General features: G+C 36.2%; 1 protein-coding gene across 3 annotated transcripts in view; it reads right to left on the bottom strand.

Annotated features, from left to right (window-relative positions):
- Positions 1-27,818, bottom strand: part of KIF16B (kinesin family member 16B) — a 140,677-nt gene that overhangs the window by 73,274 nt on the left and 39,585 nt on the right. For all 3 annotated transcript variants that reach the window (XM_071422186.1, XM_071422205.1, XM_071422195.1), the window contains exons 12-15: positions 26,889-26,948; positions 2,420-2,539; positions 1,801-1,852; positions 478-615 (exon numbers count right to left, since the gene is read on the bottom strand). In XM_071422186.1, the coding sequence (XP_071278287.1) occupies positions 478-615; positions 1,801-1,852; positions 2,420-2,539; positions 26,889-26,948 (370 nt within the window). The remainder of the gene's footprint in view (positions 1-477; positions 616-1,800; positions 1,853-2,419; positions 2,540-26,888; positions 26,949-27,818) is intronic.

Genomic DNA, 27,818 nt, shown 5'->3' with positions numbered 1-27,818 from the left:
GCTTTTTAATTTCCAGATTTTAGAGATTTTACATTAAAATTGTAGTTCTCTAAACCTCCTAAGGGTTAGCCTCCCCCTTTTTGTCATTTCCTATAGCTGCAGCAAACAGACAGTCAAGCTCCATCTCCTCAATTCTCAAGAGAATTTGGCAGTAGTACTAAGTAGGACCAACCTGAAGCTTGGGGTGAGGGGCAGGGGTGTCTCTGACATTCTTTTAGTCCTGTAGATATCTATATTATTTTTCTTAACATAACAGTGGTCGAAATTAAAAATTAATTCTCTTTTCACCACATGGCAATTCTTTGACAACAAAAACACCATGGGGTTTTCCTGGTGGTTTTGGATTGTAGTTGTGAAGACATGAAATTAAATCTAATTAAACACTAATCCATTTATACACGTGCAGATTTTTTTCAGTGTTGCTGCCAGGAAGAAGAGAAGAGGTTGCCTGAAAAATGACATTATGCTAGGTAGTACCTTGGTTGAGGTGTGTGGGTTCTGTAACCTGAATGCCATTCACAGAACACTGTGCTCCATTCAGTGGGATGAGGTTCACAGTTCCATTGAGATTTTCAAAGATGCAATGCTCACTTTCCAGATCAAGGCCATGAAGAACTAAACACAAAGAAATAAGATAACATAATTGGACTCCTCACAACTAGTAAGATTAACATGCTAATAATATTTTATTAAGAACACATTGCACTACATATCAGAGAATATATCTTTATTCTGGACAATGTTTTCCTCCTTCCTTTATCACATCCTGCATGCCTTAAATATTTATTGTTTTATTCTAGTGGAAAGAAGTGTGCTGGGTTGGTTTTCCTTTTTTTTATTTTTTGGTGTAATGGTCTTTATTCCTGTGCTTTGACATCTGATTAGCAAATGCTCATTTCTTTCCAATAAAAACCAGAGAAGTACAATTCACATATTTGTAGAAAGAGATTCTTGGACCAGTTTCACAAGGAAATAATGAAAACTAGGCTTAAATCTGAAAAGACAGGATATAAGATGCCATTGTAGACAAAAGGATGACTGAAATAAAGTTCTTAAATCTGATGACATTCAGGGCTTTTATCAATCAGTTATGCTACTTTCCATTTTCCTTCAAATAATGTGTGATTATGTATATTGCTTAATACCACAAGGCATCACAAGTTTGGTAGTTTCATGGAAATTATTAGAGTAATTTAAATCCAGACAACTTTTGACCCATGAAAATTTACCAAACTAAGTTATCTGACTCTCAGATTCTCACCCAAGAATTAAAGGACACAGTTTATTTAATGAAACTGCCTTCCAGGAACTTATGTAAAGCCTATATGATAGGACAGTCCAGATCTGGCAGTTAGTTGCATTGATAAGAAATCAATAGGAAAACCAGTAGATTTTTACCAATTTTCAGAATTTTTTTTAAACTCAAATCTGAAGTCCCAAGACTATCTTACATATAATAGTCTAACAATGCTGTCATTATACAAAGGTTAAGAGAATGATTTTGCAGTAATTGAGACAGGTGCTAGATGAAAAAGGACACTATTATTACAGGATGCTATTTCAAGAGAAGTGAGAAATCAATTAGTAGCAAGTACATGAACATACTGAAAGCCCACAAGCTATGCTAGAAGTCATGGTCTTTGAAGCAAATCCCATGCAATTCAGCTTTCAGAGTTTCTAAAAATTAAAATATTTCAACCACAGAACAACTAACTGAAAAGGGGAAAAAAACATACAAAGCTAAGTCTACATATTAGGATACTGGAAGAAGAAAGAATATAAAAATGCCAAATTCCATACCAATGTCCTGTTCTGTTATAGCATCTTCTCGGCCAACATATGTTTGGCCCTCCTAATTAAGAGAGAAATACACATTATTTCCAGTTGGAATCTCCTTATCTCCCCCACAAGAATATAATTTATCCTTCCACTTTCTCAGGGTAACCTGAATGAAATATATATTTAAACATACATGAAAAAAAGGAATCATGCAGCATTTTCAAAATGCTTTCACAGTCTTTATTTTATAATATTATAAGCAAATTCAAGTTTCAACTGTCTGATGCAGAACCACCTTTATAGTTTTGAGACAATACAGATTTAGATTTTAAGGTCAAGCTTTATAACATTAATAACAAACCAATACATATAAAAAAATAAACCAATACAGATAAAAATATGAAACACCTATAGCTGATTAACCAGTTGACTCTCAGGATAAACCTGAAGAGATATTTTAATTTCATCATTTCCAACCTCTTAAGAGCTTTTCTTACTACAGCAGACAAGCATGAAGAGCTTTTCTTATCACAGTAATGTAATGAGCACTATCTATGGATAGCAAATCAATACTGTAATTTTTCTACTGACAAGAGTCACAAGGCATAGAAAGGCTACAGAAACACAGATGTGTATTTACCTTCAGGTGGTACAAGATGATACCAGTACTGAGAAGATCATCATCAATGCCAATGAGATGAGGCAGCTCAGAATCTAACACAACACCTATCCCTTCTTTCCTCAGAGCCAAAGTTTGTTCCTATAAAGGACAAAAGTCTATTTGTTAGGATGTGCAAGAAATACCCCTCTTCCTTCTCTTTCTAAACCACATTTAATGTAACTTTTTCTGTTTAATATCACACAATAGAAAGAGAATTTTTTTAAATTTGATTTTACATTTTAAAAGTGACTTCTTTACTTTTATTAAGCACTCCAAGCTTGCTGTTGAGGAAATCTGTGAAGGTGTTATTTAAAGGAAACCAGACAAACAGCTCAACTATACCAGAGAAGGAGCATCAATCAAGAGTGTAACAAAGCAATGTTGTCTAAAAGCAAGCTATGTGCTACCTTTCACAATGGTAAGGAGAATTTCAAACTCCTCAGCATTCAGTACAGCTAAAGAACAGAAAGCAGCAAACTTTTCAGCAGTCCTTTCAGTAAGCTGAACTTTGCACAATAAAAGCCCCAGACCTCTGACAATTCAGTAAACCTAAGCAGTTGAAATATCATGCAATGGAAAAGAAGCATTGCCAGTAGTAAATAAATGTAAGAAATATTCACAGCACATAACTTCAATACTTCAAAATTCCTTGGGCCACATTGTACAGCCATCCATACATTGAAGCATCATTCAGCAGGACTTCAAGTGGGAGATTTCAGCCTTGGATAAAGTAATGTACTGTATAGTACACAACAGTCTATGCAATAAATAAAAAATTAATAACAGCTCTGAAATAAGTTTTAGTATTTAAAAAGCTCAATTTTCAAGTTGAAACAGAATCCTATTGGCTTCTAGGCCTGGAAGATGACAACAATAGAAATTATGATTGTCTCCACACACACACAATCTTTCAATACAAATGTGTTTTTCTGTGTGAAAGGGCCAAGCCCTGACAATCCACGAAGCAGAGGCAATGTCAGCAAGTATTCCTGTGTGTTACAAGGAGCACACCTTTCTCCTGGTGCTAACAAAAGTGGAAAAGAAGTTTTGTGACAGCTGCATGACTACTCCTTTTCCAAGTCACCAAATGCTTTCTCCAGAGCCAAAAAGACACCACACTGTTGGTAAGAAAAAACAACACATAGATTGCTGTGTGTATTTTCACAAGTACAGCAAGTTGCAAGTCTAAAAAGAAAGGAGATGTAAAATCTCATTTCCCTGCAGGAAAAAAGACGCTGTCAATATTGATGCTGTCTAAAAATTTCAAGCATGGACACATCTGGGCAAGATAAGAGGATGACACAACATATAAGACTCTGCAAACCAAAACTAGGAAATGTTACTCTGGTCATAGATGAATTAAAAAGTTCTCTAGCATATGGAAAGAAAAAAAGTAAGCTGTGATTCATGTGCAGCTCAGACATTCACAATGCACCCAGATATACATTCATATTATAAAAGAGTCACATCATAAACCTAAAAAATTCAGCTTAATTAATTGTTCAAGTGAAAAAGTAATTTCAGTCAAAAATACCTCTCACATAGTAGATATTTACTGAGTAGCATCCACTGTTATCCATAATTTACAATGTTCCCACATGACAAGGATGAAGACAAGACCCTGAGGACTGGTGACCAGTTACTGCTAGCACCTTCAGCCCAATGGGATTGATAAAATATTAAAAGCTGAATATTTTTTCCACAGCACAACAAAGCACTTGCCAACATCCCTGACAGAGGAAAAACTAAACATCCCAGGAGACAAAAAAAATTATCACTGGGTGAGAAAAATAGCTCACAAGTAATTAAGACTAAAGAAACAATATGATTCTTTATTTTCCAGTCTTTCAATATTCAACATATTCTTATTCTAATAAGAAATTAATCATGTATAATTGTGATTTAAAACAGATGGATTGCTTTTTTATTCAGATCTAAAATTAAAGAACACAAATTAATTGAGTTTCTAGAGTTACATTTTGTAAATGACTACCATCCATGCACAGAATGCATCCTCTTAATGAAAATTTTATAAAAATGCAGCAGACAGTCACTGTGATTAACTATAATATTTTTAGCTTAATACAGGCTGTAAATAAGCTTTTATCTTCTGATGCAATTTACTAAAACAATCTGAATATTAATCAGATACCTGGAGTAACTCCTGAACTTTAATTGCTTGGTTTAAAATTTAATTCCCAATTCAAAAGCTTCTGCAAGGATGCCTCCAAAAGCCCAACTGTGCATTTCTGCCCCAAAATGAAATCACAGAACTATCACCAACAATAAATCTTTATTACTCTGTTCTCTAACACTGAGAGAAGGAAAAGAAAAAGGCCCAAAAGAAGTAGTCAACCTGTCCCTCTTTCATCCTTGACAGCATAGGAAGAATGTTTTTGAAGAGGGACAGACCTCTTTTGAAATAAATTGAAGGTCTGTAAACCATTACAGGGCAGAGAAATTATTAGGTTTAATCCACTATTTGATTCACTTCCATTTGTGCTACATAATTTTAAGTGGTGAATCCATAGCTCAAATTACAAGAGCATGAAAGGTCACTGTCCCCATTAAAAATCACTAATTCAGAAAATTTATGAAAATCTCAAGATGCAGTTGAAAAAAGCTGAATGTACCCACATGCTTCTTAGCTTGAATTATCCTTGAGCAGAAAAGTGTACAAATACTCCCTCAGTATTTAAGATGTGTTCACAAGCTGGGGAAAACAAAGCAAGCTGAGAATTATCCACAAAGGAGCGCTCTGGATGGCACAAGTGGCCACTGTGGTAGGAGCAGAAAAAGGTTTTCTTCTCTGGGAGCTGTTAGATCAAATGGACTCACTTGAAGAGTAGAAACTGAGAAAGTAACTCTGAGACAGAATACAAAAAACATGTCTTTAAGTCAAAGGTAAAATAAAGGGATTCTATTGTAGATTTAAATTCTTGTCTCTCTGAATTCATCTCTGGCTCAGCTATCAGAACTAGCCTGATACAATAAATTCATTTACATTTATATAGAGAGATATAAAAGCTTTTGTGAAAACTCATTTCTTCTGTACTGATGTAGTAAGTTTACTTTATTAACTGATAGAGTGGCATCTCCAAACTGAGATATTATCTGATAGTTTAAGAACAAATCTATGACTGAAGTACTCACTTGAGCTGAAAAGTTCTTCATCATCATCATCATCTACAACCATTATAAAGGCCACTGCTGTGACACACAGGATGTCTTTAAATGCATCTCTTTGAATGCACACACAAACATAGAAGCACACAGCTTTACTTTTTTTTGGCCAACAAGGAATTAAATTAAAAAAACAAAGTCCAAAAGGCATTTCTAACATTCCTTTACCAATCTAATAGTAGAGGAAAACATTATGCTGCTATTGTCCCAGCACATGTTAAAGACCACATGTAATTAGTGCACTGCAGTGAACATAACCTCTCAGGGGAGTTCCATTTTTGTCAAACTTTTCAATGCAAAAAGGCAATTCCTTTATTTAAATATTGAACAGATAGCTGCTGGCACACAGTCCTGAGAATACACTGTAGAGACACTTTCAGTAAAACATGACAATTTAGTTAGCCAGCATGATGTTCAGATTTCTACATTTAAATTATGAAAAGAAAACCCCCACATAATACCAAACTAAAAAATTATGTGCAAAAAATGTGCAATGGCAAAAGTCTTGGCATTAATATTTAACCAAACTATATATGAGAAAATTCTTATGCTAACAGGTACTTTGGGTGCATTTGATTTTTTTGAAAATATGCTATTACATCCCAAGCTCACAAAAATGAATTTTTGTGCATTTGATTTCTTTGAAAACATGCTATTATATCCCGAGTTCACAAAAATCTCTAATTATACTCATTAAGTCCTCTATAAAATGCATAGATGTAAACTGCACACAAGCAAAGTTCTTAATTCTTAATCACTCTTCTTCCAGTTATGTATTCAATTCACTTTGCATTTCCTTTAAATCACTGGAACCAAATGTTTCATACTTAAAGAAAAAGTATTCCAGTGTTCAGAATTCAAATGCTCCTGAAAAATTTTATTTCCAAAGCCAGTAGATACATGGTATTAAAGAGACTATGTAAACAGAGAGAGGAAATAGGGTGAAGCAGCCTCAGCTGGTCATGCCATAATCAGCATGAGTGAAAATTTAAAACTTCTCTCACTCAAGTTTGAGTTTCCAGAGATAAACCTTCCACAAAAAGATAAAATGAGACAAAAGTATGGGCAGGGCTGTGATGAATGTGCAAAAAACCCCAGGGGAGAAATTCCCAAACAAGCAGTGCTCACTTGATGTTTCTTATATAAGGAAGTAGAAAAGAAAATTGATTGTCAAGAGTTCCAAACCAAAAAGCAACCCCTTGTTGATAAATACAAGGACACTGCAGACAGCAATAATTTACATGGCTGCAAGAAATTACCTAGAAAAAAGATGAGGAAAGGAAAAGAGGTACTTGTGGACAAAGGCACAGGGTATCCATTGCTTGGAGTTCCCTAAAGAATCACAGACACAGAAATCATGCAGTGTTTTGTGGAGATGGATTGCTATCTGCTTGCCCTGTTTTAAACCCCAAAACTGAGTGCAGCTGAATAAACCATAACTCACCTACATGGAGCTCATTGCCATCATTTGGGTGCTACAGTCCTAATACAGGCTTTGCATGGATTAAAAATTGCAGGATATAAGAGGAATATACTGCAGACAGACTTCTGTTTCTGTTTACATAATATAAATTATCAGAATAATTCTAGATATAATTCTTCTCAAAATTATACAGAAATATAATGACTACTCCTCTAAATTTTCAACTGCATTACTTGCTAACCATTATTTTTATAAAGATGACAGCCAACTACTGAAGTTGCACTCACAGATTAAGAGGCAAGTGTAGAAAAAAATTAGTAAAGCTGCCAGTAAGTCCTAAAAACCACAAGAAAGCTGATTTGATTGGTTTTGTAATTGAAAACCTGAAGAATTTTACCTCTGCCTGAAATACCAGCAGCATTCCTCCTACGTGAGGAGAAACAACTGAAAAGTGACCTCCTGTGTCACAAGTGCTGTGCCCAAACACCATAACAAGTAACTTTATAGATTACACTCAGACTCTCACCCATTATATCATGTAAAATTATTTCAAATATTTGGTCTGAACTTGGTAATAGCCAGTTGATACTCGTGCACTTTGCCTCACTATTGACATTCAGCTGAAATAATAATTTTCCTTCTCCAGCCTTTATTCACTGATACTGGCAGCAGTGGTACCTATTCCCTGTACTGAGAATAAATAGTATTTGGTTAAACTATGCCAAAATCCAAGCATTTCCAGGAGATGTCCAGGCTCACCATATCCCAGGGTTTAGCACACCCCTTCTCAAGGTCTTCTTCTTTGCCAATTCCCATGGGTGTTCCCAGTGTGTGTAAAATTTTGCCAGCACCATGTACACCCCTCTTTTCCACAAGATCTATCTGATCCTTGCAGATTCATGTGTCTTTCATGCAAATGTACCATCTCATGGCAGTAAAGGCTCATGCCATCCTGCTCTTCCACAGTGTATTAAGTTCTTTGCATTGCAAACTATTTACCATCAATGACTTTGCTGTTATCCTCAGATTCACCCAATCCCCTCTCAGATGCTCTGCTAGAAAAATTACCTTTCATACCAGCAAACTTCACCAGTTAACACATTTAAAGAAACCATTAAACATGATTAAGCCCAAAAATGTGCTCCAGGACCAGCTTCCCAAAACCCTTACAACTTCTCTTCCCTCCCAGTACCACTGCTTCCATCACATCCTTGGTATAAGCATTTTTATTGTATTTAAATCCTTACTTCCACACTACATAAATAAGGAAATCATTTCCTATACATGCCAGGGTGAAATGCTCCACCAGCATGAGAACCAGGCCCCCACTGTTTCTAGCAGGGATCACTGTCAGATAGAACTAGATCCTGCACACACTGAGCAGACAAACCAGGATCAGCCAGGTCAAGAAAAAAATCACAGACTACAGACAACATGACAAATATTCATTAAATAGGAAATTGCTATTTTAAACCAAAGAGATTTACAGAGTGTTATGACTATGATTTTTGAAAGACATGGCAGAAAAAAAAGACACCATTTCAAAGAAGTCTTCTCAAGAAAAGCAAATTAAATTTTCCTTCCTAGGCCAGCAAATATAAACTGTTCAGAAGGCAGTGTCAGCCAAGTTTCAGAGTCCTTCCACAATGCACTTCAGCATAACAAACGTAAGTCAGAGCAACAGTTTTGAATTTAACATTTGCATTTAGCTTTAAATGCTTATTTCCACATGGTAATATTTTAGCAAATTATTTTCCATTCCTTTTATTTTGAGAACAGAGTTTATAATTACTTTTCTGGAAATTGCTGAAGGTGTGATCACCTTACCTTCTTTCCCAGACATTGTGCTAGGTTTTACTAGGTTAGTTAAAGAAAACACAAGCTGTCACTTATGTGATGCTTTTAATGCAAATTAAAGGCCTATTAAAAGGTCAGAAATCATAAAAAATATATTCCATTTGATCTCAAGGCAAACATTTGAGGATATTACAAAAAGACAGGATAAAGTGCCCTTTAAAAACTATCAGTTTGATTTTGTGTATCCAAAGCATAAAATAATTGGTGCATTCAGCTGGCACAAATAGCATTAGCAACTGGTGTCCATCACACAGTGACTGGAATTTTTGGATTTTTGATAATATTCTTTTGTAAAGAAGGTAAACTCAGCTGGAAAACTGAACTTTTCTTACGAAAACATCTTCCCTTTATTCTAAATCCAGTGAAATAGATCTCATCTAAAAAATATGCTCCAATTCTATCACTAATACTATACAAAATAAGCATATAGAGATATAGATATAAAAACTATATAATTATACACAGTCAATGGCTTGAATTCTCTAAATTCAATAGTTTCTAGTAAAATGATTGAAAGCCAAAAGATAGACAGGAAATGCCCATGTTTTATGTTACCCATCCTTATATTACAAGCAATGAAACTACAGTTCATTTCACAATTTTTATAACAAAATGAAAATGAACAAGTCATTCTAACTTGCACCAGCCTAGTAATTAAACTGCTTTAAAGGACAACATAAGAGGACACCAAAAGCTTCAGCTGTAATTTCAATACAATGACCACAATTTCAATCATACAAATAATGCATCACACATACAGATGTCAAAAAAGATCACAGCACCCTTTAAAAAAGGTAGGTTGAAAAAGAGGATAAGCACAAAATAAGGGGAGAGGACAAGATGACAAGAGTAGAAATCCAGAAATACAGTCACAGGAAATAGGTACCATATGAATCAAAGGGAAGCATCCTGGAAAAATAAATAAAAGCAATCTATACAGTGGTATCTATAACCTGGCATCAGTCCCTAATATCAAGGCCAAAAGAATTATCATATCTAATAAAAAACAAAAAAACTGAAATCATATTTCATAGCCAAAGCCAACATCCCAAATATTGACTGAAGGGTAAAGTTCCCTTCACCTTTTTTGGTATGTTCAGCAAAAATTGAGTTGAAAAATCCAGAAGGGAGGAATCTCTTGCACTGTACTATGTAATCGAGACTACAATACATTATGGCATCCTTGGCAGATTGCAGTTTTGCCACATTTGAGTATTTTTTAAAATTAGGGCCCATTGAATCAATGGAAGGGAACTAGCACAGCTTTGCCAACTACTAACAGAAAATAAGGCTTCCTTGAAAGATGCAAACCTGCTGTACTTTCAGGGTCAAAATGCAAAGCAATCCACCCAAAGCTCAAGAAGCAACCACTGACAATTGGATTTTGCTAGCTGATCTGAACCTTAACTTGGATAGCCTTTTTTGCATTCTGACAAAAACCTTCAGGAAAAGACTTTTTGTTAGCTAATATAAAACAATCAAAGAGGAAGCAGTGTTCTCCAAAGGAGGTATGGCATTTGTTGTATTTGCACACTGTAAGAAATGAGGCAAGTTTTATTTCCTCAGTGGAAAAGCTTTATGTTATTTTTAAAACCTTACTGAGATTTGAAAACACGAGTGTGCAAATGCTGTGTATCATGGAATTCTCAGTGACTCCTGACAGGAACTACTGCACCTCAAAACTATAGATCTATTGGAGGTGACTGATCCCACTATGTAAATCACCTCAAAGTAGAGGATTAATGCACTGATATGGTGTAAAATAGAGCACTTTTTAATGACTTACAGTGATTGGCAAGTGAATAGCACCAGCCATAACAGATGGAGAACAAATCCCCTCTTTCATTCCTAAGCCTTTGTGGTGTACAGTACACCAAGTTTCATCATTTCAGAAGTTAAAGACGACCTCAGAATGAGTCTAAATCTAACCATTTGAACAAAAAGCAGACTAGATGTTGGAAATATTCATTTAAATGCTTCATTACCAAAACTATCAGGAGAACATGAAAAATCTCTTTCAAAAATGCTGCCAAAAAGGACTGTGTGACACAGAAGTAACCTTGAATTTAACATGTACAATACATCCTTTCCTAATGAAAACAAGGTGACAGGTGTATTAAGAACAACAAGATCACTGGTAAACAAAAGCTACTTGTTGAAACCAGGACAAACTTTGATATGGCTTTACCAAAAGCAATCTATGGCATTTAATGCTTAAATACATTATTTTATTAATAGAGAAAACCTTTAGATTTACTGAGTAAAGTAACTTATACTTGGACAAAAGTACAGAGATTTAAACATAAAACCAAATATAACCAAATTCTCTCCCAGGCATATTTCAATTAAGAGTATTAATGAGTGTTTAAATTCAGCTAATCAATTTAGTTCTTAAGAGACCAGCAACTTGAAAGGAAAATGGCCAAAAGGAAATTCCTCAGGAGGAAACACTCTCAAATTTCCCTGGGTTAGGGATACAGTAAGATACAATTTCCTTGGGTTAATAGAATCTTAACCTTAAAATTCTCCTTTGCCTTTCTGTTATGTTCACTATATATGACTGTAACTCTGGAACCCATCAAGGTCAATCAGACCATGGCCTCCTTCCTTCCAAAAATCCATGTTGCATTTTGCAGCCAAATGGAATATATTTTTTATGATTTCTGACCTTTTAATAGGCCTTTAATTTGCATTAAAAGCATCACATAAGTGACAGCTTGTGTTTTCTTTAACTAACCTAGTAAAACCTAGCACAATGTCTGGGAAAGAAGGTAAGGTGATCACACCTTCAGCAATTTCCAGAAAAGTAATTATAAACTCTGTTCTCAAAATAAAAGGAATGGAAAAGAATTTGCTAAAATATTACCATGTGGAAATAAGCATTTAAAGCTAAATGCAAATGTTAAATTCAAAACTGTTGCTCTGACTTATGTTTGTTATGCTGAAGTGCATTGTGGAAGGACTCTGAAACTGGGCACTTCAAATATCTACATTTCAGCTGCTCAAAAGCATGAGTTCATATTTACCACATTATCAGCTGCACTTCTCAATGGAAAAAGCTTTCCTGGCAAAGCTGGGATGTGCAACCAAAAAGACAAATGGATCTGTGTTTTCTTATTAAGGGCCAATTAACAACTCAAATGAATACCAGAAAACTGAAATTATATGCTTCTCTTCTTTCACATAGATAATTCTTGGTTATGTGACAGTCTGCCTGAGTAAAAGATTTACTGTTTTCCCCAAAATTCAGAGTATCCCTGCAGTACATAACTATCAAATTAACAAATTCTGCAGATCAATTGGCATATCAATATTTCAAAGTCTGGTTTTCTCAGTTCTCATCAAAAAGCTGTCACCACAGAAGCTGCAGAAACACAAATGACAGGCAGATCCCACTGAGGGAAAAAAAAAAAACCAAACAGAAAAACCAAACAGAAAAACCACACAAACAGGCAAACAAAAAAAAAAGGGCAAACTATGGACATGCCATTCCTTTGTGCAAAACATAATGCACAACTGGGTATCCTGACTGGGTTTTTTAAGTTTCTAGATAGCTTATCTTGTTCCTTAGAGCAACCAAACTTTGTATGATGCCTGGAAGATGAGATTTTGAATTATTTCCCTTGATCAGAAATTCTTCTTGAAAACAAACACCTCCACATTCACAAAAAAAAAAAAAAAAACAACAAGACAGACAAATCATTGCTTTTCAGAATATTCAAATATGTTCCTTTCATGAGTCACAGCAGCAGCTTTTTTGGCCTGCTATTGTAGAATCATAGCAGCATTTGGGTTGAAAGGGACCCTCACAGGACACCTTGACTGGAGCAGGTTGCTCAGAACTCCATCCACCTGTCAGAAGTGTAAGTCTGATACTGTAGCCTGAGCTCAGGAATGCAAATGAAGGAGGATGCTAAGAAGCTTCCAAGGGCAGGTAATAAACCAACTTCACCCCTTATAGCATCAACCTGCTTCTTCAGATAATCAAAGGTCTGAGCACCTTTGGATTGCTACAAATAAGTTGAAACACTGTTCTTGATGTTTTGAAATATAACCCATCTGAGATTTGTCTCCTTATGCTCTGTGAACACAGCAACAAAATAAGAACAAGAGGCAATGAAAAGCAGTTGAAAATAAAAATAAACTTGCAGCCTTTGACAGTCAAGGGTTTAGAGCAGTGTCTGTTCAGCAAGATGCTTTTTAACAGACACATACCATAGAGAAAATCTGATAATTGAATTAAATGCATTCAGAACAAATACTTCAGCCACAGTTTGTCTAGATGTTGCAAATAAGACTTTGAAAGAAATTAAATGTGAATATTTAACAAAAAGTTCTACAGAAGCTGACATTTTCAAGATTAAGTTCTTGTCTGGTCTGTCGTGGATTAATTAGTCCTAATTATGTTTTCTGTATTTGCATAAAGGCAAAAACTCCAGACATAGAAATGATATTCATGGATGAACTATTACTAGGCCAGAAGCTGCCTGAAACCACAAGTCTTTTGCTGAAAACACTTAGATTTCTTTCACAGAGAAGGAAGTTGTGCTTGGGAAAAGAAAAAAGCAAATGCCCCACAGAATTCTGCCTAAACCCTGTGTTTTTAAGGTATTCATACAGCCACAAATGGGAATTAGACACCTAAATATCTTCAAGCACTAACTGATACTTCAGTACCTAAAACAGGAATAACCTGAAACACTAGGCCATTACCCTCCAACAAATAAAACTGAATCTGCACTCTCTTTAACAAGACTCTTATTGGATGAGACAATCACAGCTGACAAGATATTTTTATGTCCTTCTGGGAAGACTGTAGAGGAAAGAGAAGGATATTAAGTAATATTAGATTGTCAGGGTTCAATCTACTCTCTATTATATCTCAGTAACATTTTCATACTCAGAGGGAAAAATATGTCAGTGTACAAGAAGAAAAAATCCTGCATAATAAAGTAATCTTTCTATGGACCAAATGGAAAAAACTACAAGAGTCAAAAAAAATATCTGGAAACAATAGTGTGTTGCAAAATGTGGAAGGTGTAAAATTTCTGTAAGGAAGTCCTTTAATGTTAAATCTTTGTTACATTTTCAAGCCTAATCAACAAGAAGGGAGATTCAACCCATAAATGAGAGAGCAGCAAACAAGCTCTAAGTGATGTCCAGCTGTTAGAAAAACAAAGTTCTCATTGGTAAAATTGCCTAGATAAGGTTTAGGGCTGGACATGCTTCAGTGATCTCAGACCTAGGAGGAAGTTAACAAACCTTGGGAAGAAGGATGCACCACTTATAGTGGGCCCAGAGAATGCAAAATGTATGGGTCACAAGGACATATGGCAGAAATTCCAAGATAAGAAAGAAACTAATAAAGCAACTCACCAATTGTGCTGAAATCAGCTTCAACTGGGTAAAAGGTTATTTCAGCAGGGGCAGATCACAATCACCAAGCCTAGAAATCCACAGACCCAAAAGAAGAGAAAGCCTGAGCACACAGACTAATTCACAAAAGGAAGTGAGAGAATCATTAACCAACAGAAGAGGAAATACCAACTAATATGAGAATTGGGTGACTTGTAGCCAAAGTACACTAATTCCTTTGTTTGTTAAAATGTACAAATAGCAACAAGTTCTGACAGCTGGTGTGCTTGATTTGTGCAATACCAAAAGCACCCAAGGTTGTTCAACTCTGAAATAAATGTTCAATGTCTCTCTCTAGTGTGTAATTACTGGTTTGCTGCACACCAGGTAACAAATCTGATTTTTGTGGACAAGAGCTTTTCATGCATGCATTGAGGGCTTAAACTACCAAAGGCTGAAGAGATGGAACAGACCCAATCCTTCCTTTTGACTGCTGCATTGCCATCCAGAAGATGGACAGATATTGTATTTGCAGGGAATGCGCCGACAAAGGCAGGAATGATGAATCTGACTCCATGTTCTCAAAAGGGTAATTTATTATTTTATGATACTATACTATACTAAAGAATACAGAAAGGATACTTACAGAAGGCTAAAAAGATAATAATGAAAACTCCTGACTCTTTCCAGAGCCCTGACACAGCTTGGCCCTGATTGGCCAAAGAGTGAAAACAATTCACACCAGAATCCAATGAAACAATCACCTGTGGGTAAACAATCTCCAAAGTAGCAAAACAGAGGTGAAGCAAATCAGATAATTATTGTTTTCCTTTTTCACTGAGGCTTCTCAGCTTCCCAGGAGAAAAATCCTGGGCAAAGAGGATTTTTTCAGAGAATGTGAATGCCAGACAGACACTTCATCAATAGTTTTCTAGACAACTAGCATATACACAGTAACCACCCAGTATAAGAAAATACTGGAAATGGATGTCAAGAAACAGTAGAAATGTCAGCATTAGGGAATTTATTGATAAGAAGGTTGAAAATGGAAAAAGATATCTCTATGCATAATATTGCTCAAAGAACTAAAAGAGGAACAAGGACATTTCACTTCAAAGTATGAGAAAACATTTCATGTACGGACAAGAGGAACAAGAGGTAGGAGAGGAGTAAAAAAAGTATTTCAAAAGATGGAAGTTTGGTTTGGGCTTACTAATAATATTTCCTTAAAAGGTGAAGGAATAAGCACAGCTGAGTATTTTGCTTGCTATGTTTTGAATGAAAACTGGTTACATGAACACCCTTCTTGTTCTGTAGACTAGCTCCCTTAAAAATACTTATGATAACCAGATCAGCTAAGATAAAACACTAACAGCTGAAAAAAATTCAATAGTCTAATTGTGACCAACAATTCCAGGGCTTAAAAAAAAAAAAAAAAAGTGTTCCAAGAAAACAACTCTGAAATGTCTGAGATTCTCACTGAAGTGACAGCCTACACATTAAAGTAGGAAAAACTCTTTTGTTCTGTATTGAATCAGTGAAGCAGCTCCTCATCTTAGTGGGTGTCTGTTTAAAAAACTTGAGTTTTTTATAAAGCTCCATATACAATATCAAATTTCTACCCAATGTTTTATTTCAGTTTAACACAGGTATAGTTTCTGGAATATCAAAATAAATTTTGAACCACTAAGTAGTTCATGCTATTGGGGAGGCAATGCTATTCAAAAGTAGTACATGCTATTGGGGAGGCAATGCTAAGAGAGGAGGAAATATGGAAAACACTATCAGTGGAGGTGTAGACTTTATAACTTATACACATGCCAAAGTTACATTTGGGACTATTCTAGGACTTCAATGAAACATTTTTGAAAATTAAAAATAGTACTTTAATACAAAAATAATAAATAAAATAATGCCTTAATATTAAAAATAATTGCCTTAAGAGGCAATAAATTACTTATATAGCCTTCAATTATGAAAGGGGATATTGATTTACTTGTGCATATAGATGTTGGGTAAGGAACAAACTCTTACTGTGTCTTCTCCTTCTAGATAATGGAACACAGAATTAACACTGTACTATTGGCTGTACTGGTTTCAGTGCATTTAAAACAAAAAGTTTAGTAGAGAGAAGGCACTTCTCATTCTTCTGAGATAAAGAAACTTCTACTATCCAAAACTACAAAGAAAACCACCGCTGCAAAAACTTCCTAAGCAGTTTTTCCCCCATCTCCCAGAGCATCAGATGGTAGCATCCTCATCAAGCAAGAGATGCCAATTGAAGAGTCTGCAAAAAGCAAGATCAGAAAACTGCAATTTTGTTGTGAGCAGCTTACTGTGAAAATGCAGGTGCTCCTGCAGCAGCCCAGAGAGGCATCAACAGGTCTCTGCAATGAACACCAGTCAAAAAGGCCAATGCAGGATGTAAAACTGCTTAAATGAGCAACTGCTAAGACAGTGAAGCTAAAATGATGGAAAATGAATGATCTAAAGAATAAGGAAATTACAGGAGCAGTTCTTAGTCTCAGGAGGTCAGCTTACCCTCTCCATTTTTCATTATTTCTCTTTCCCTCTTGGAACAGTTTGCTCACTGCTAACATGCAGCTGGCTACCAATATACATAAACCCTACTATTGTGGTGGCATCCCAAAACACCTCTACACTTAGTGTGCCACAAGGATTTCTATAAGAAGCCTTAGCATATCCAAAGTCATTTTTCAGGAAATTTGGCCCTCATTCCTGGACTTCCAACAACCAACTTAAGCTGAAATGCCTGCTCCTTAACACTTCAGACTTTTTAGCACAGACAGAACTACTTCTGACATCTGAGAAAAATCCCCTGAATAGAGCTGCAGGATCTGGCTAATTGTAAGCAGAGATTCCTCTTTTGGCTTTCTGGACACTAGTCTGTAAAATCCTGTTTTCCAGTGGCTTATAAAACTTAAACCATCAAAGCTTCTATTTTCCATGCTGGAGCATCTGCTGCAGGCTGCTTCCTGTCCCCACTAGCCTGATCTAAGGGAAAGCTACTCTTGTAAGGCACCCAGGGCAAATTTGGTTTGTCCCAAGTGAAGGAGGCTCCAGAGTCTCCTATGTGTAAACACACTGAGGACACACAAAGGGCAAGTAAGTCTGCATACGGCAACACTGACATTTGGGGCAGAGAACAAGACTTCTCTTGCCATTACTGACACTACCAAGCAGGAGATATTATACCTCCCAGCCAGGAGACAGCAACTCCACCCTCAGTATTCTTCAGGGGATAAAAAGGGGAAAAGGATAAAAAGGGGAAAAGGCCTGGCAGGAAGACAATGAGACAGGCTATTTTCATTCATCTCTTCTTCCATATGCATTACAAAACAGCCTTTAATTACATGATAACATACTTTCTACAGGACCTGGAAATAATTTATTTCATAGGCTTTATTCTGGGAATGAATTGAGAAAGCGGTGGACTATTATCTGCAGGACTCCTACCTCATTTGTTGCTAAAGCTGGATGATAAATGAGTCAGGGAATTATAGAGAGAAAAAAAAAACCTAGGCTCATAGCAAATACATTTATTAATTTTAAAAGCTATTTTTTACATGTTTCTAGGGCAATGGGAGAATTAAGTGTTTCACTTATCTAGAGTTCTGTTTACTGTTTACCTAGATATTCATCTCTACTTCTGTAGAGATTAATCTAAAGTAACAGATTGCTTTAAATCTGTGAATTCCTTCCTCTGGATCCACATGTAGTCCATGCTATTGAATGGAATTGGAGGAGGAAGAAGGACTATGCACACTAGCCAAGCAACAACCACCAAGGAGAAAAAACAGACTTCAGGACTAGCAACACAACAGTGAAGACTTTTGCAGAGGAATATGCATAGTTAGATGCACATTCTTGCCTGGTTGCAACAGCCACAGTCTGTGCTGCCACCTGTGTTTAGGACTGTGTGAATCAAGGCTAATGCCCAGCTGCCATTTAAGATGCCAAGTCAGATGCACAACAGTACCATGCACTCAAAGGTATCAGAATCACACAGCAATAAACTCCTAAATATACTGCTAAAACCACCAGCAGAATGAAATGGTTCCAGCATTTCACATCACACTATCATTAGAAACAGCTTGTTTGTGAGGCAGATTTAAATTTGGGGTTCATCTAAACTGTTGATGTTGGAATGCTTCTTTCCCATGCCATAGCCAAATCCAAACAGAAATTTACATTTTTTCTCTCTCTTAATACTTCTCTGCTGATCCTTTGGGAGAAACAGTTTTTAGGATATATTTCTTCTTCTTTCAGGAATCTCCATTGATTTCAATTTAGACCACCTTCCTGGCGCAAGATAATTAATAGGAAAGCAGAACAAATGCCCAGGAGGAATTGTTGAACAAGTGGCATCTGAGCTGTAGAAAGGATTTCCAAAGCAACCATTCTGACTCCCTTTCATTTGAAAATCACCTACAAGCTCCAGTGATGCATTAAAGCTAAGCATGGCCTGAATAATCTACAAATGCAGGGCCCCACTTGGAAGGAGGAGGAGGGTAGTGAAATATTTGGCAATATGGATACTCCTAGACACTGGAGAGCCTCTTTTGAAATGCACAGCTTTATCAACCTGCCTTAATCAGTGATTGGTGAGCTCAGAAACTGCAGCCCCCCAGTTGTGCTTCTCTTATGGCCCAGCTGGTGACAAGTGGGGAAAAAGTGTTTAAAATTGAAACAAAAAACCATCAGTAGCATTAGGCATCTCTTCATCACAACTCCCTAGCAGAAAGTGAAAGTTAAAAGTGCTCAGTCCACCACAAAGACACCACAAGCAGCTATTGCATCTGCAAGAGAAAAAGGAGATTTCTTCATCAGATGAACACAGGTGGCAGAAGGACTTGAAAGCAGACAATTATTCCTTTTGAAATCTACTTTGGACTGCTGCACTCAGCATTCCTCAGGTGGCTGGGACCCTTTCAATTCTGCTTCTATTGGGAAAAGAGCTACAGTAGATAAGTAGCACCAGTTCCCAGTTCAGTACCTTTTTCATCAAGCCAAGGCTGAGACAGACAAACTTACTTAAGTAAAATAATAATCATCACTTAATAATGGTATCTGTTCAGTCATATTGTATGAAAAAACAATGTCTCTAAGGTAAAACAAATCATATTTGGATAATCTCTGTCCAAACTCAAATTCCAAAGGAGAAATTTTCTGACCAGAAGAGATGATGTTTTAACTACAACCACTGCTGGTAACTGCTACACTTGGGAAATAAATACATAATACACAAGGCCAGGTGTAATAAAACAAATCCTAATAAAATTGAGAGCTAAGCTTGATATTACTCATCACTGCTCATGCTGTGGGTAAATAATGTGAAAGGACCAAGAGCAGTAAACACTCGCTTGTTATCAAACAACTTTCTTAAAAAAGATTAAAAAAACCAAACTTATTAAATTTTCATGTACTGAAACTCAGTTATAAATCTACAGAAGTGATTAATCATGAGAAAAAAATGTTAAAAGAAGGAGTTATAAATAGAAACTGCATATCATTGTCACTGGTGTTTCAACTGCAATAATCAGTGAAGCAATTAGTAGAATTGGCCTGGTGAAGACCTCTATGTCCAAAAGCCTCTTTGCCTTCTCACCTGTATTACCTGAGAAAATAAAAGATACTGCCTCTCTCAGAAACTGATATTTTACATCTCTAAAATACCAAGGATACAAATTTAAGAAAATAAATATGTTTTACAGGCTTTAGCTAAATTTCTCAAACATTCTAGATATACTGTCAGTTGAAAAAGAGGGTTGAAAAATGCACTGAAAAATAAGTGCAATAAATCTTAAGGTACATAATCACTTTGCAGTGCATTACATCTGTGAATTGTTGTTTAGAAGTGTTTTTGTCAGAACAGTTACTCAGGTTCTTCAGGACTTGCTCCTAAAGCAATGTTTTGGCATTCTCATAAACTTATTTTAGTGGATGCAAACAGCAATGAAATTCAAGATATTGCAAATCATTTTCCCTTAAAATATCTGAATTAAATCCAAATTAAGCATGCAGAAGAATTTGATTATTGTATCTGCAGTGACATCTAGTGCAAGAAATCAAAACCACAGTTAAACAGGCTTTTTAGAGAAAAGATGCTATTTTCATTTACTGAGTGATTACTGATCAGGATAAACAAGAATAATTAACATCATCCCTCTTAAAACTTTTATAATATCTTTTCCTCTGCACAGCACACACAAGCCAGCTGAAGGCAATTCTATGAAACATAAAAGGTTAATAAGAGACTACTTAATGTGAATGTGTATTTTTCTTTTCCATACAAATCCAGTCTGATAATGAACATATATTACATAATTGCTGGAAGACAAACTATTATTGAGAAAGCCAATATCCCTAGGAACAGAGTTGCTACTCTATTTATTCTATGAACTTTTCTAACTGAAAACAAAGCAGCAACATCTGACTTAAATTCTTTCTGCCAGCTTCATAGCTGTGCAATCCTCTGTTAATTTTGCAGAGATTTTTAAACCTCTTAAAAGGTTTAAAGTATCAAGCAGATGACATAGCTTTTAGAAAGGAAACAAAACCTGGAAGCATGCAGTAAGAGTTTTCTAATACAAACAGATGATAAAAGAAGTTATAAAATATCAAGTAAGGTTTGTTCAAGTCGAAGGACAGATGTAGTTCTCCCTTCAGAAATAGACCAATATGCTTCAACCACTGCCAACAACAGAGATTATAACCAAAATGCAACACCAATATGCCTAACTAACAACAAGTCTACAAAAATTATTCACTTACTGAATCAGAAAAAAACCTTAGAAACAATTCCTGCCAAACATCCAAATAAACACACGTGCCAAAGCTGTAAATGGTTTAAATGCACATCATGTACACATTGTTTTATATACAGATGCACACCAGTCTTGTAACACCAGTTGTTTTCATTTGACCTGTAAATAGAACCAATTTTAGAATCTGTTCTCCACAGACATGTGAGGAGAGGTCTTTAAAACTCACATGCACTTCTAAAGGGCAGGATTAAAGCCTATTTACTTTTTAGAAGTCCTAGAGTTTGTTCTTCAGAAGCCCAGGAGCTTCTACAACTCCTCTACCCTGCTGCCATCAAAAGTGGAAGTAGACAGGAGAATTTTAGGTGAAAGCAGAAGGTGCTAATTGACAGCACTTCTCACCTGAGGAGGGAGCTTGTTAAAGCAAAGATATGAAAGAATGAAGAAAACAAATGCTCATCAAAGGGCAATACACTGGGGTAGAACATAACACAGATGAGAAGAGGAAAAGCAGACAAGTGGGTCACAGTTAACAGGGAGTAACAACAAGGCATAAAACAGCAAAATGGTGATGTATGCCCAGCCTTTCAGGCAGAAGAACTGAGACAACAGTGTTTTAATGCCACTCAGCAAATGTGGTTTAAAGATTATCTGGCTATGAAAATAAATGTAGACAAATGCAACATTTATATAGAACACAACAAAGTGCTCTTGACAGAGTTCACTATGGTATCCAAGCCACCATGGAAAGCAAGTTGTTAAAATAAAATATATTTGCTTGTGTCACTCTAATCTACACCTTGTAAAGAGCAACACAGCTGCTCTGAGTTTTGGTCTCCTACTGTCTTTACTGCAGACAGCCAAGATTCCTAAAGAATCTGGGACAAAGTTCAATCAACTGCCTTGAACCCAAAAGTGGAATATAAGGTATATTCATACACTCAAATATCATCCTATGAGTGTGCAGTTCATACAGAAGCTGCAACAATCATGCTGAAAAAGCTCAGTACTAGAAAATCAGAAATTACAGTTTCTGTGTTGAAGTCCTTTAGATTCAAGTATTTAACAAATGCAGCTTTCCCTTGTTTATATGTATTGTTCAGTTAACACCCCCTCTGATTCTGTAATTTATGTGCATGAATTGGTGCATTTCCAACATAGAGCTTCCAAAACTTCCCACAACGTTCATTTCCACAGCTGACCAAAATTCACAAATGCTGCATGTGACAATGGACTTCCCAATCCACATGTGAATAAAGAGAGAATTAACCAAGTTTCATGTATGTATAATTGCTTCAAAACAACAAAAAGAAAGAAAATTCCCCTTCTTAGATGAGTATGTCCACCAAAATAATTGGTATTAATCTGTATTTATTCATCATGGCAAGTCAAGGTATTTCAGTTTCCCCAAAAAGAGGCATGATATAAACAAACAGTAGATGTTAATGCTTGAAGATAAGCAGTTTACATACAGTTTTCTTCCTCATGTAGGAACAACTATTGTTAAGACATAAATATGCACAATTAAGCAGTAGTCAACCAAACAGCACAAAAAAAGACAAAGAATAATCAATAAATCATCAATAAACAGCGTTCAATTACATATTTGCACACCATGTGGTAAAGTGCTGCAGCAGAATTATTGATGCAGGAGAGGTGGTGTCACTAAATCAACAGGACAAAGCCAGATGAAGTAGTGACTAGTTAAACTATTGAATACAGGAATTAGAGACACATACACACAAAAAACCCCCTTGGCCTTTAATAGACTCTGATGATAGATCCCTCTACATCCTTTGAGATCAACACACAAAGCTAATGACATGGTTAGAATCAAACAACAGGATAAGCAAATAAAAGGGAACTTTAAATCTACTTCAAACTAAAAATAAGTTAAAAAGAGCATTTAAATACCTTTACACTAACTACAAATGACATACATTAGAAAGGCAACAGCTCAAAGTCATACCAATTCCTACACAAACAGAAAAAGGAAGAGAAATATAAAAGAAAGTTGGGAAGAAAAATCAGCAGAGAATTATATAAAGGAGCGCACATTTTAAAAAGATTAATCTAAAAGCTGCTAAATGTTAGAAAAAAACCTGAGACATCCACAAAGGATGACAAAAAAAAGGTGAGACATTAAAAGAAAAGATCTCTAGGAGAATGACAACATATGCAGTCAAATAAAGCAGCCACATCAAAAGAAGTTTCATACCAATTCATTAAATTACCAATTAAGAGAAAAAAATCAAAAGTTGGCTAGGTTCCCCTAACATCTTAGATCCCATGATTGATCTTCAGCAGAACAGTATAAAAAGGACTAAACTAAGAAAAAGAGCAAACAGGATTTCTTCCCTCCTCTTCTTTTTGGGAATGTATATGAAAGAGCATTAGAAGAAGGCCAAAAAAATTCACACAAAGATCCAATGAGCTTGAGATGAAAGCTGAATGCTCCAGTTAAGTGCTGAGGTTGCAAGACATCTGAAGACAGAAGCAATGTAAAGCAACACTGTTCTGTAAATCTGTGCAATCCTTTGGTGACATTTAAAGAAATAACCCAAAGCCTGTGGACTTCAAGCCAAACACTATCACTATTTGGGCTCTGATGCAGTATTTTACCTAATGGTGAAGCATCATCCACATATTTATTAAATTTATAAAGCATTCAAATATCCTTGCTGTTATTAAAAACAAGGATGGGTGACAGATTGTTGTACTAAGCAAGGTTAGAGTGTCAGTTTGTATTACAGTGAGAAGATCAAGGATGAAAACAAACATCACTACTATAAACAATGCTTGGCACTTCAGGCAGATCAACACCAAGAACCTGCCATGCTACACAATAAAGAATCCTTCATATAGAGTCAGCACAAAATTAAACCCTGATGGATGAAGTGTCCTAAGCCTGGAATACAGAGAATGAGAAGATTTGGGCTTTAGGTGTGAGTTGACAATAATTCAGTGTCCAGAGGAGCTACCACCCACAGAATCCTCCAAATCCAAATCTTTTTGGATTCTTCCAAAAGCACAAAAGAAAAAGAGCATATGATCAGTGCTACAACCCCCAGCCCAAGATATGCCCAATCTATCACCAACACAATGAAAGACTACACAAGATGTTCACAGCTCACAGTGGCATGCAGCCACTGCACACTACACCAAATCAAACCTGACAACATTTGGAGATAGGAGAGTTCAACATACTCAGTCTAAAGATGGAGAAACATAACTTCAGGTTAACTATGCACAAATGTCAGAGGGGACAAAAGTTACCAAGAGAAATAAGGAAGAATGCTGGGATGCACATGTCAGCTGCACATATGGTACAGTGCTGACTAGAAAAATTGAATTTTAAGCTGCCAAATAGTTTTTATCAAAAACCTGCCTTCACATGGATTTTTCTGTTCCTTGGTACTTTCTAGCTGGAGAATGTTTTCCATTCTCTATGAATTATCTTCAAGGTAGCATTTAGATGCTGCTGGTCTAATTTTAAACAGGGCTCAAAATAACTGGCAAGGGTAAAAAAATTTAAGCAACATCATCCTTGCAAAACACTGTGCATCTTGCATGATGAAAGCACTGTATTCACTGAAAGCCAGGTAACTTTTTCCAGCAATTTTCTGTTGATCTAGTGGAAGACACCAGCATGCCCTGTGAGTCTTACTTGTATTTTACAAGGCTTATGCAAAATCCTTTCAATTATTTTGGATTTAAACATTAACAGATTTCCCCATCAGCCTGTGAGAACAATTCAAAATCATGCGAACTTTAATATTTAGAACTTGTGAACTTTAATATTTAGAACTTAGTACAAAAAAGCATAACTATATACAATAAAGTAGGGACTCCCATTCAGCTACAAACAAGTGCACTTGCATCTTGCAGGCATATGCCTGTAAGATTTGGAGGAAAAAGTGTTAGAAACTGAAAAGCAAATGGTTTTTAATTCTCCAAGCATGTTGCAGGTCAGGAGTTGGAAGGCACCAACTATCTCAGGATAGCAAAGCCAGGGGGAGGCAAGGGAAAGAAGGTATTAAATATAATACAAACATGAAGTTCTAAGTAGCTTAATAAAGAATGTCCTGAAAGTTGCTGAATTATGGCATGGGGAAACTGGGAGGTGTGACCTCAGTGATGTGGACATACAAAGACAGTCTCACTTCCTAGAGTGCCAAGAAAAACTGGTTTTACAAATTACAATGTGCACTGTCTCTGTGTGCAAGGGAGGGACGTAAATGACAAAACAAAAACCCCAGTGAACCCACAGAGAATCCATAACAAAAAACCCACTGCTCTCTGAAGTTTAAAATCTGCTTTCCAGTGACTCAGCCTGGCAAACTTCCAAAAAGCCCTTTCCCACTCATATGCTGTCAGTGATTTCACAAATCATTAAACAAAAAGTGAATAAAAATATGGATACCTTCAGTGAAATAGTGTAAAATAGAACAGTACAACTAAGAAATCTGTTGCAGATTTTCAGGGTGTTTGGGACAAAGTTTAATGAACTGCCTTGAACCCAAAAGTGGAATATAAGGTATATTCATACACTCAAATATCATCCTATGAGTGTGCAGTTCATACAGAAGCTGCAACAATCATGCTGAAAAAGCTCAGTACTAGAAAATCAGAAAGTACAGTTTCTGTGTTGAAGTCCTTAACATTCAAGTATTTAACAAATGCAGCTTTCCCTTGTTTATGTGTATTGTTCAGTTAACACCCCCTCTGATTCTGTAATTTATGTGCATGAATAGGTGCATTTCCAACATAGAGCTTCCAAAACTTCCCACATAATGTTCATTTCCACAGCTGACCAAAATTCACAAATGCTGCATGTGACAATGGACTTCCCAACCCACATGTGAATAAAGAGAGAATTAACAAAGTTTTATGTATGTATAGATGCTTCAAAACAACCAAAGAACATAAAGATATAGCCAAAGCATTTCTGATGAATATGCAATTTATAATTCCCAGTTCAGTATCCAGCTAGATATTAAACAGTCCATTCTCTCATGCCAAGTGCTAAGTACTCACCAACCCTGCTCTATTCTCTCTGCTATATGTGCTTTACTTGTATTTTTAAGCACAGAGCCATTCAACTCATGTGGAAGTGAGATCAATGACAGTAGTGGACTTGAAAAAAAAAAAAATTTAAGAAATCAACAAGTGATACAAGAAAAATCAAGTTTGAGATCAGCGATACAGAAAATTAAAAAATGACTTCTAAATGCTTGCTTGAATTGCATTACAAACAAGTTGTGTTCAGCAAATCCTGAAAGCTTAAGCTTCATTTTCAACGATTTTATTTAACAGAACAGTTAAACCATTTGGCAACAAAAATATTACTTAATATGCTAAAAAACAAATTGTGGGAATTCTCCGTGTATGTGTGCATGCATCCATGTGCTTGCACAAACACATGGAATCATCAAGTAGCCTGTTAAAATATAACCTCAGACTGCCACCTCAATCATGCACCAAATACCGACACAAAATCTCACCAGGACAATGGAAAATCCCTATCTAAAATGCACTACATCCACTGAGACACCCAATGCAAGATAAGAAGTGATTATTCACAGGTCTTGGTGATACCACACAAATACCAAGGATAGGAGGGATCCACTTGTCCCTGGCCCAGAGTTTCTGCATTTTTAATTCAATAAAACCATTCAGCAATTTAAAGATTTGTTAGAGAGAAACTGTTTGGCACTGTGAGTTCACTGTGGTGAATAACACAAGGAGCTGAACCAAAGAAGAAGACTTAAAAAAAATAACTTTTTTAAGGAAAATACTAAGGCTAGGTCAAATGCCAAGGGGAACATTTATTTATTTGCCTTACTTTCAGAATATCTTGAGTTTCATTCCACTTGTTAGTCCACTCTTTGGTCAGTTCTTGTACCTATGAAAGAAAACAAATTTTGAAGAAAATCACATCTCTTCCAAAGTTCTTGATAAATGCATTCTCAAAGAAGTATTTGTGTAATTCTAAGTATTTGTGTAATTCTTTGTGAAGTTTAATACTTCAGCAGATAGAAGTGCACTGATGCTACTGCAATAATTGCCATATCTACAATACTTCTCCCTCAAAACCCAAAATTCTTATTTACACTGTAAGACGAAAAGAAAGTCTGGGATAATTACTTCAAATAATTATCTACCTTCAAACAGTTTCATAAAGTGCTTTAATCCTACAAAGTTTACTGATCCCTTAGCTACAACAGGACAGCTCCTTTCCCATGGCACAGGCAGGCATGTTAAGGCAAAAATCCCCTCTAGAGGATGGCATGCAGAGGAAGAGCCAGACCAGCAGGCTGCAGGAGTGAAAATCTGCTGCAACTTAGAAACCACCCACTTATTGTCATCAGCACAGAAGTGAGAAGATGCTTGCAAAGGCATTGCAGACAGGGAGAGTGCTGGATATAAAATCATTTAGGTTGGAAAACAACTTAAGATCCTCAAGTCCAACTGCTAACCCAGCACTGCCAAGCCCTCTGAACACATCCCTCTGAAGTGCCACATTTACAGGTCTTTTAAATATCTCTGGAGATGGCGAATCAATCATTTTCCTGGGCAGCTTTTTCCAATATTTGACAACCTTTCCATTAAGAAATTTTTCCTAATATCCAATCTAAACCTCCCCTGAAGAACCTGAGGCTATTTCTTTTAGTCCTATCACCTTTTATCTGGGAGAAAACTGAGCCCCACCTGGCTACAGCCTCTTTAGAGGTAGTTGTAGAAAGTGAGGTTACCCCTGAGCCTCCCTTTTTCC

The sequence above is a fragment of the Agelaius tricolor genome, unplaced genomic scaffold (genome assembly GCF_023055355.1).
Source record: "Agelaius tricolor isolate 1412-34295 unplaced genomic scaffold, bAgeTri1.0.p SCAF_1, whole genome shotgun sequence".
NCBI classification, from domain to species: domain Eukaryota; kingdom Metazoa; phylum Chordata; class Aves; order Passeriformes; family Icteridae; genus Agelaius; species Agelaius tricolor.
This window is presented reverse-complemented; position numbering and strand designations above follow the sequence as displayed.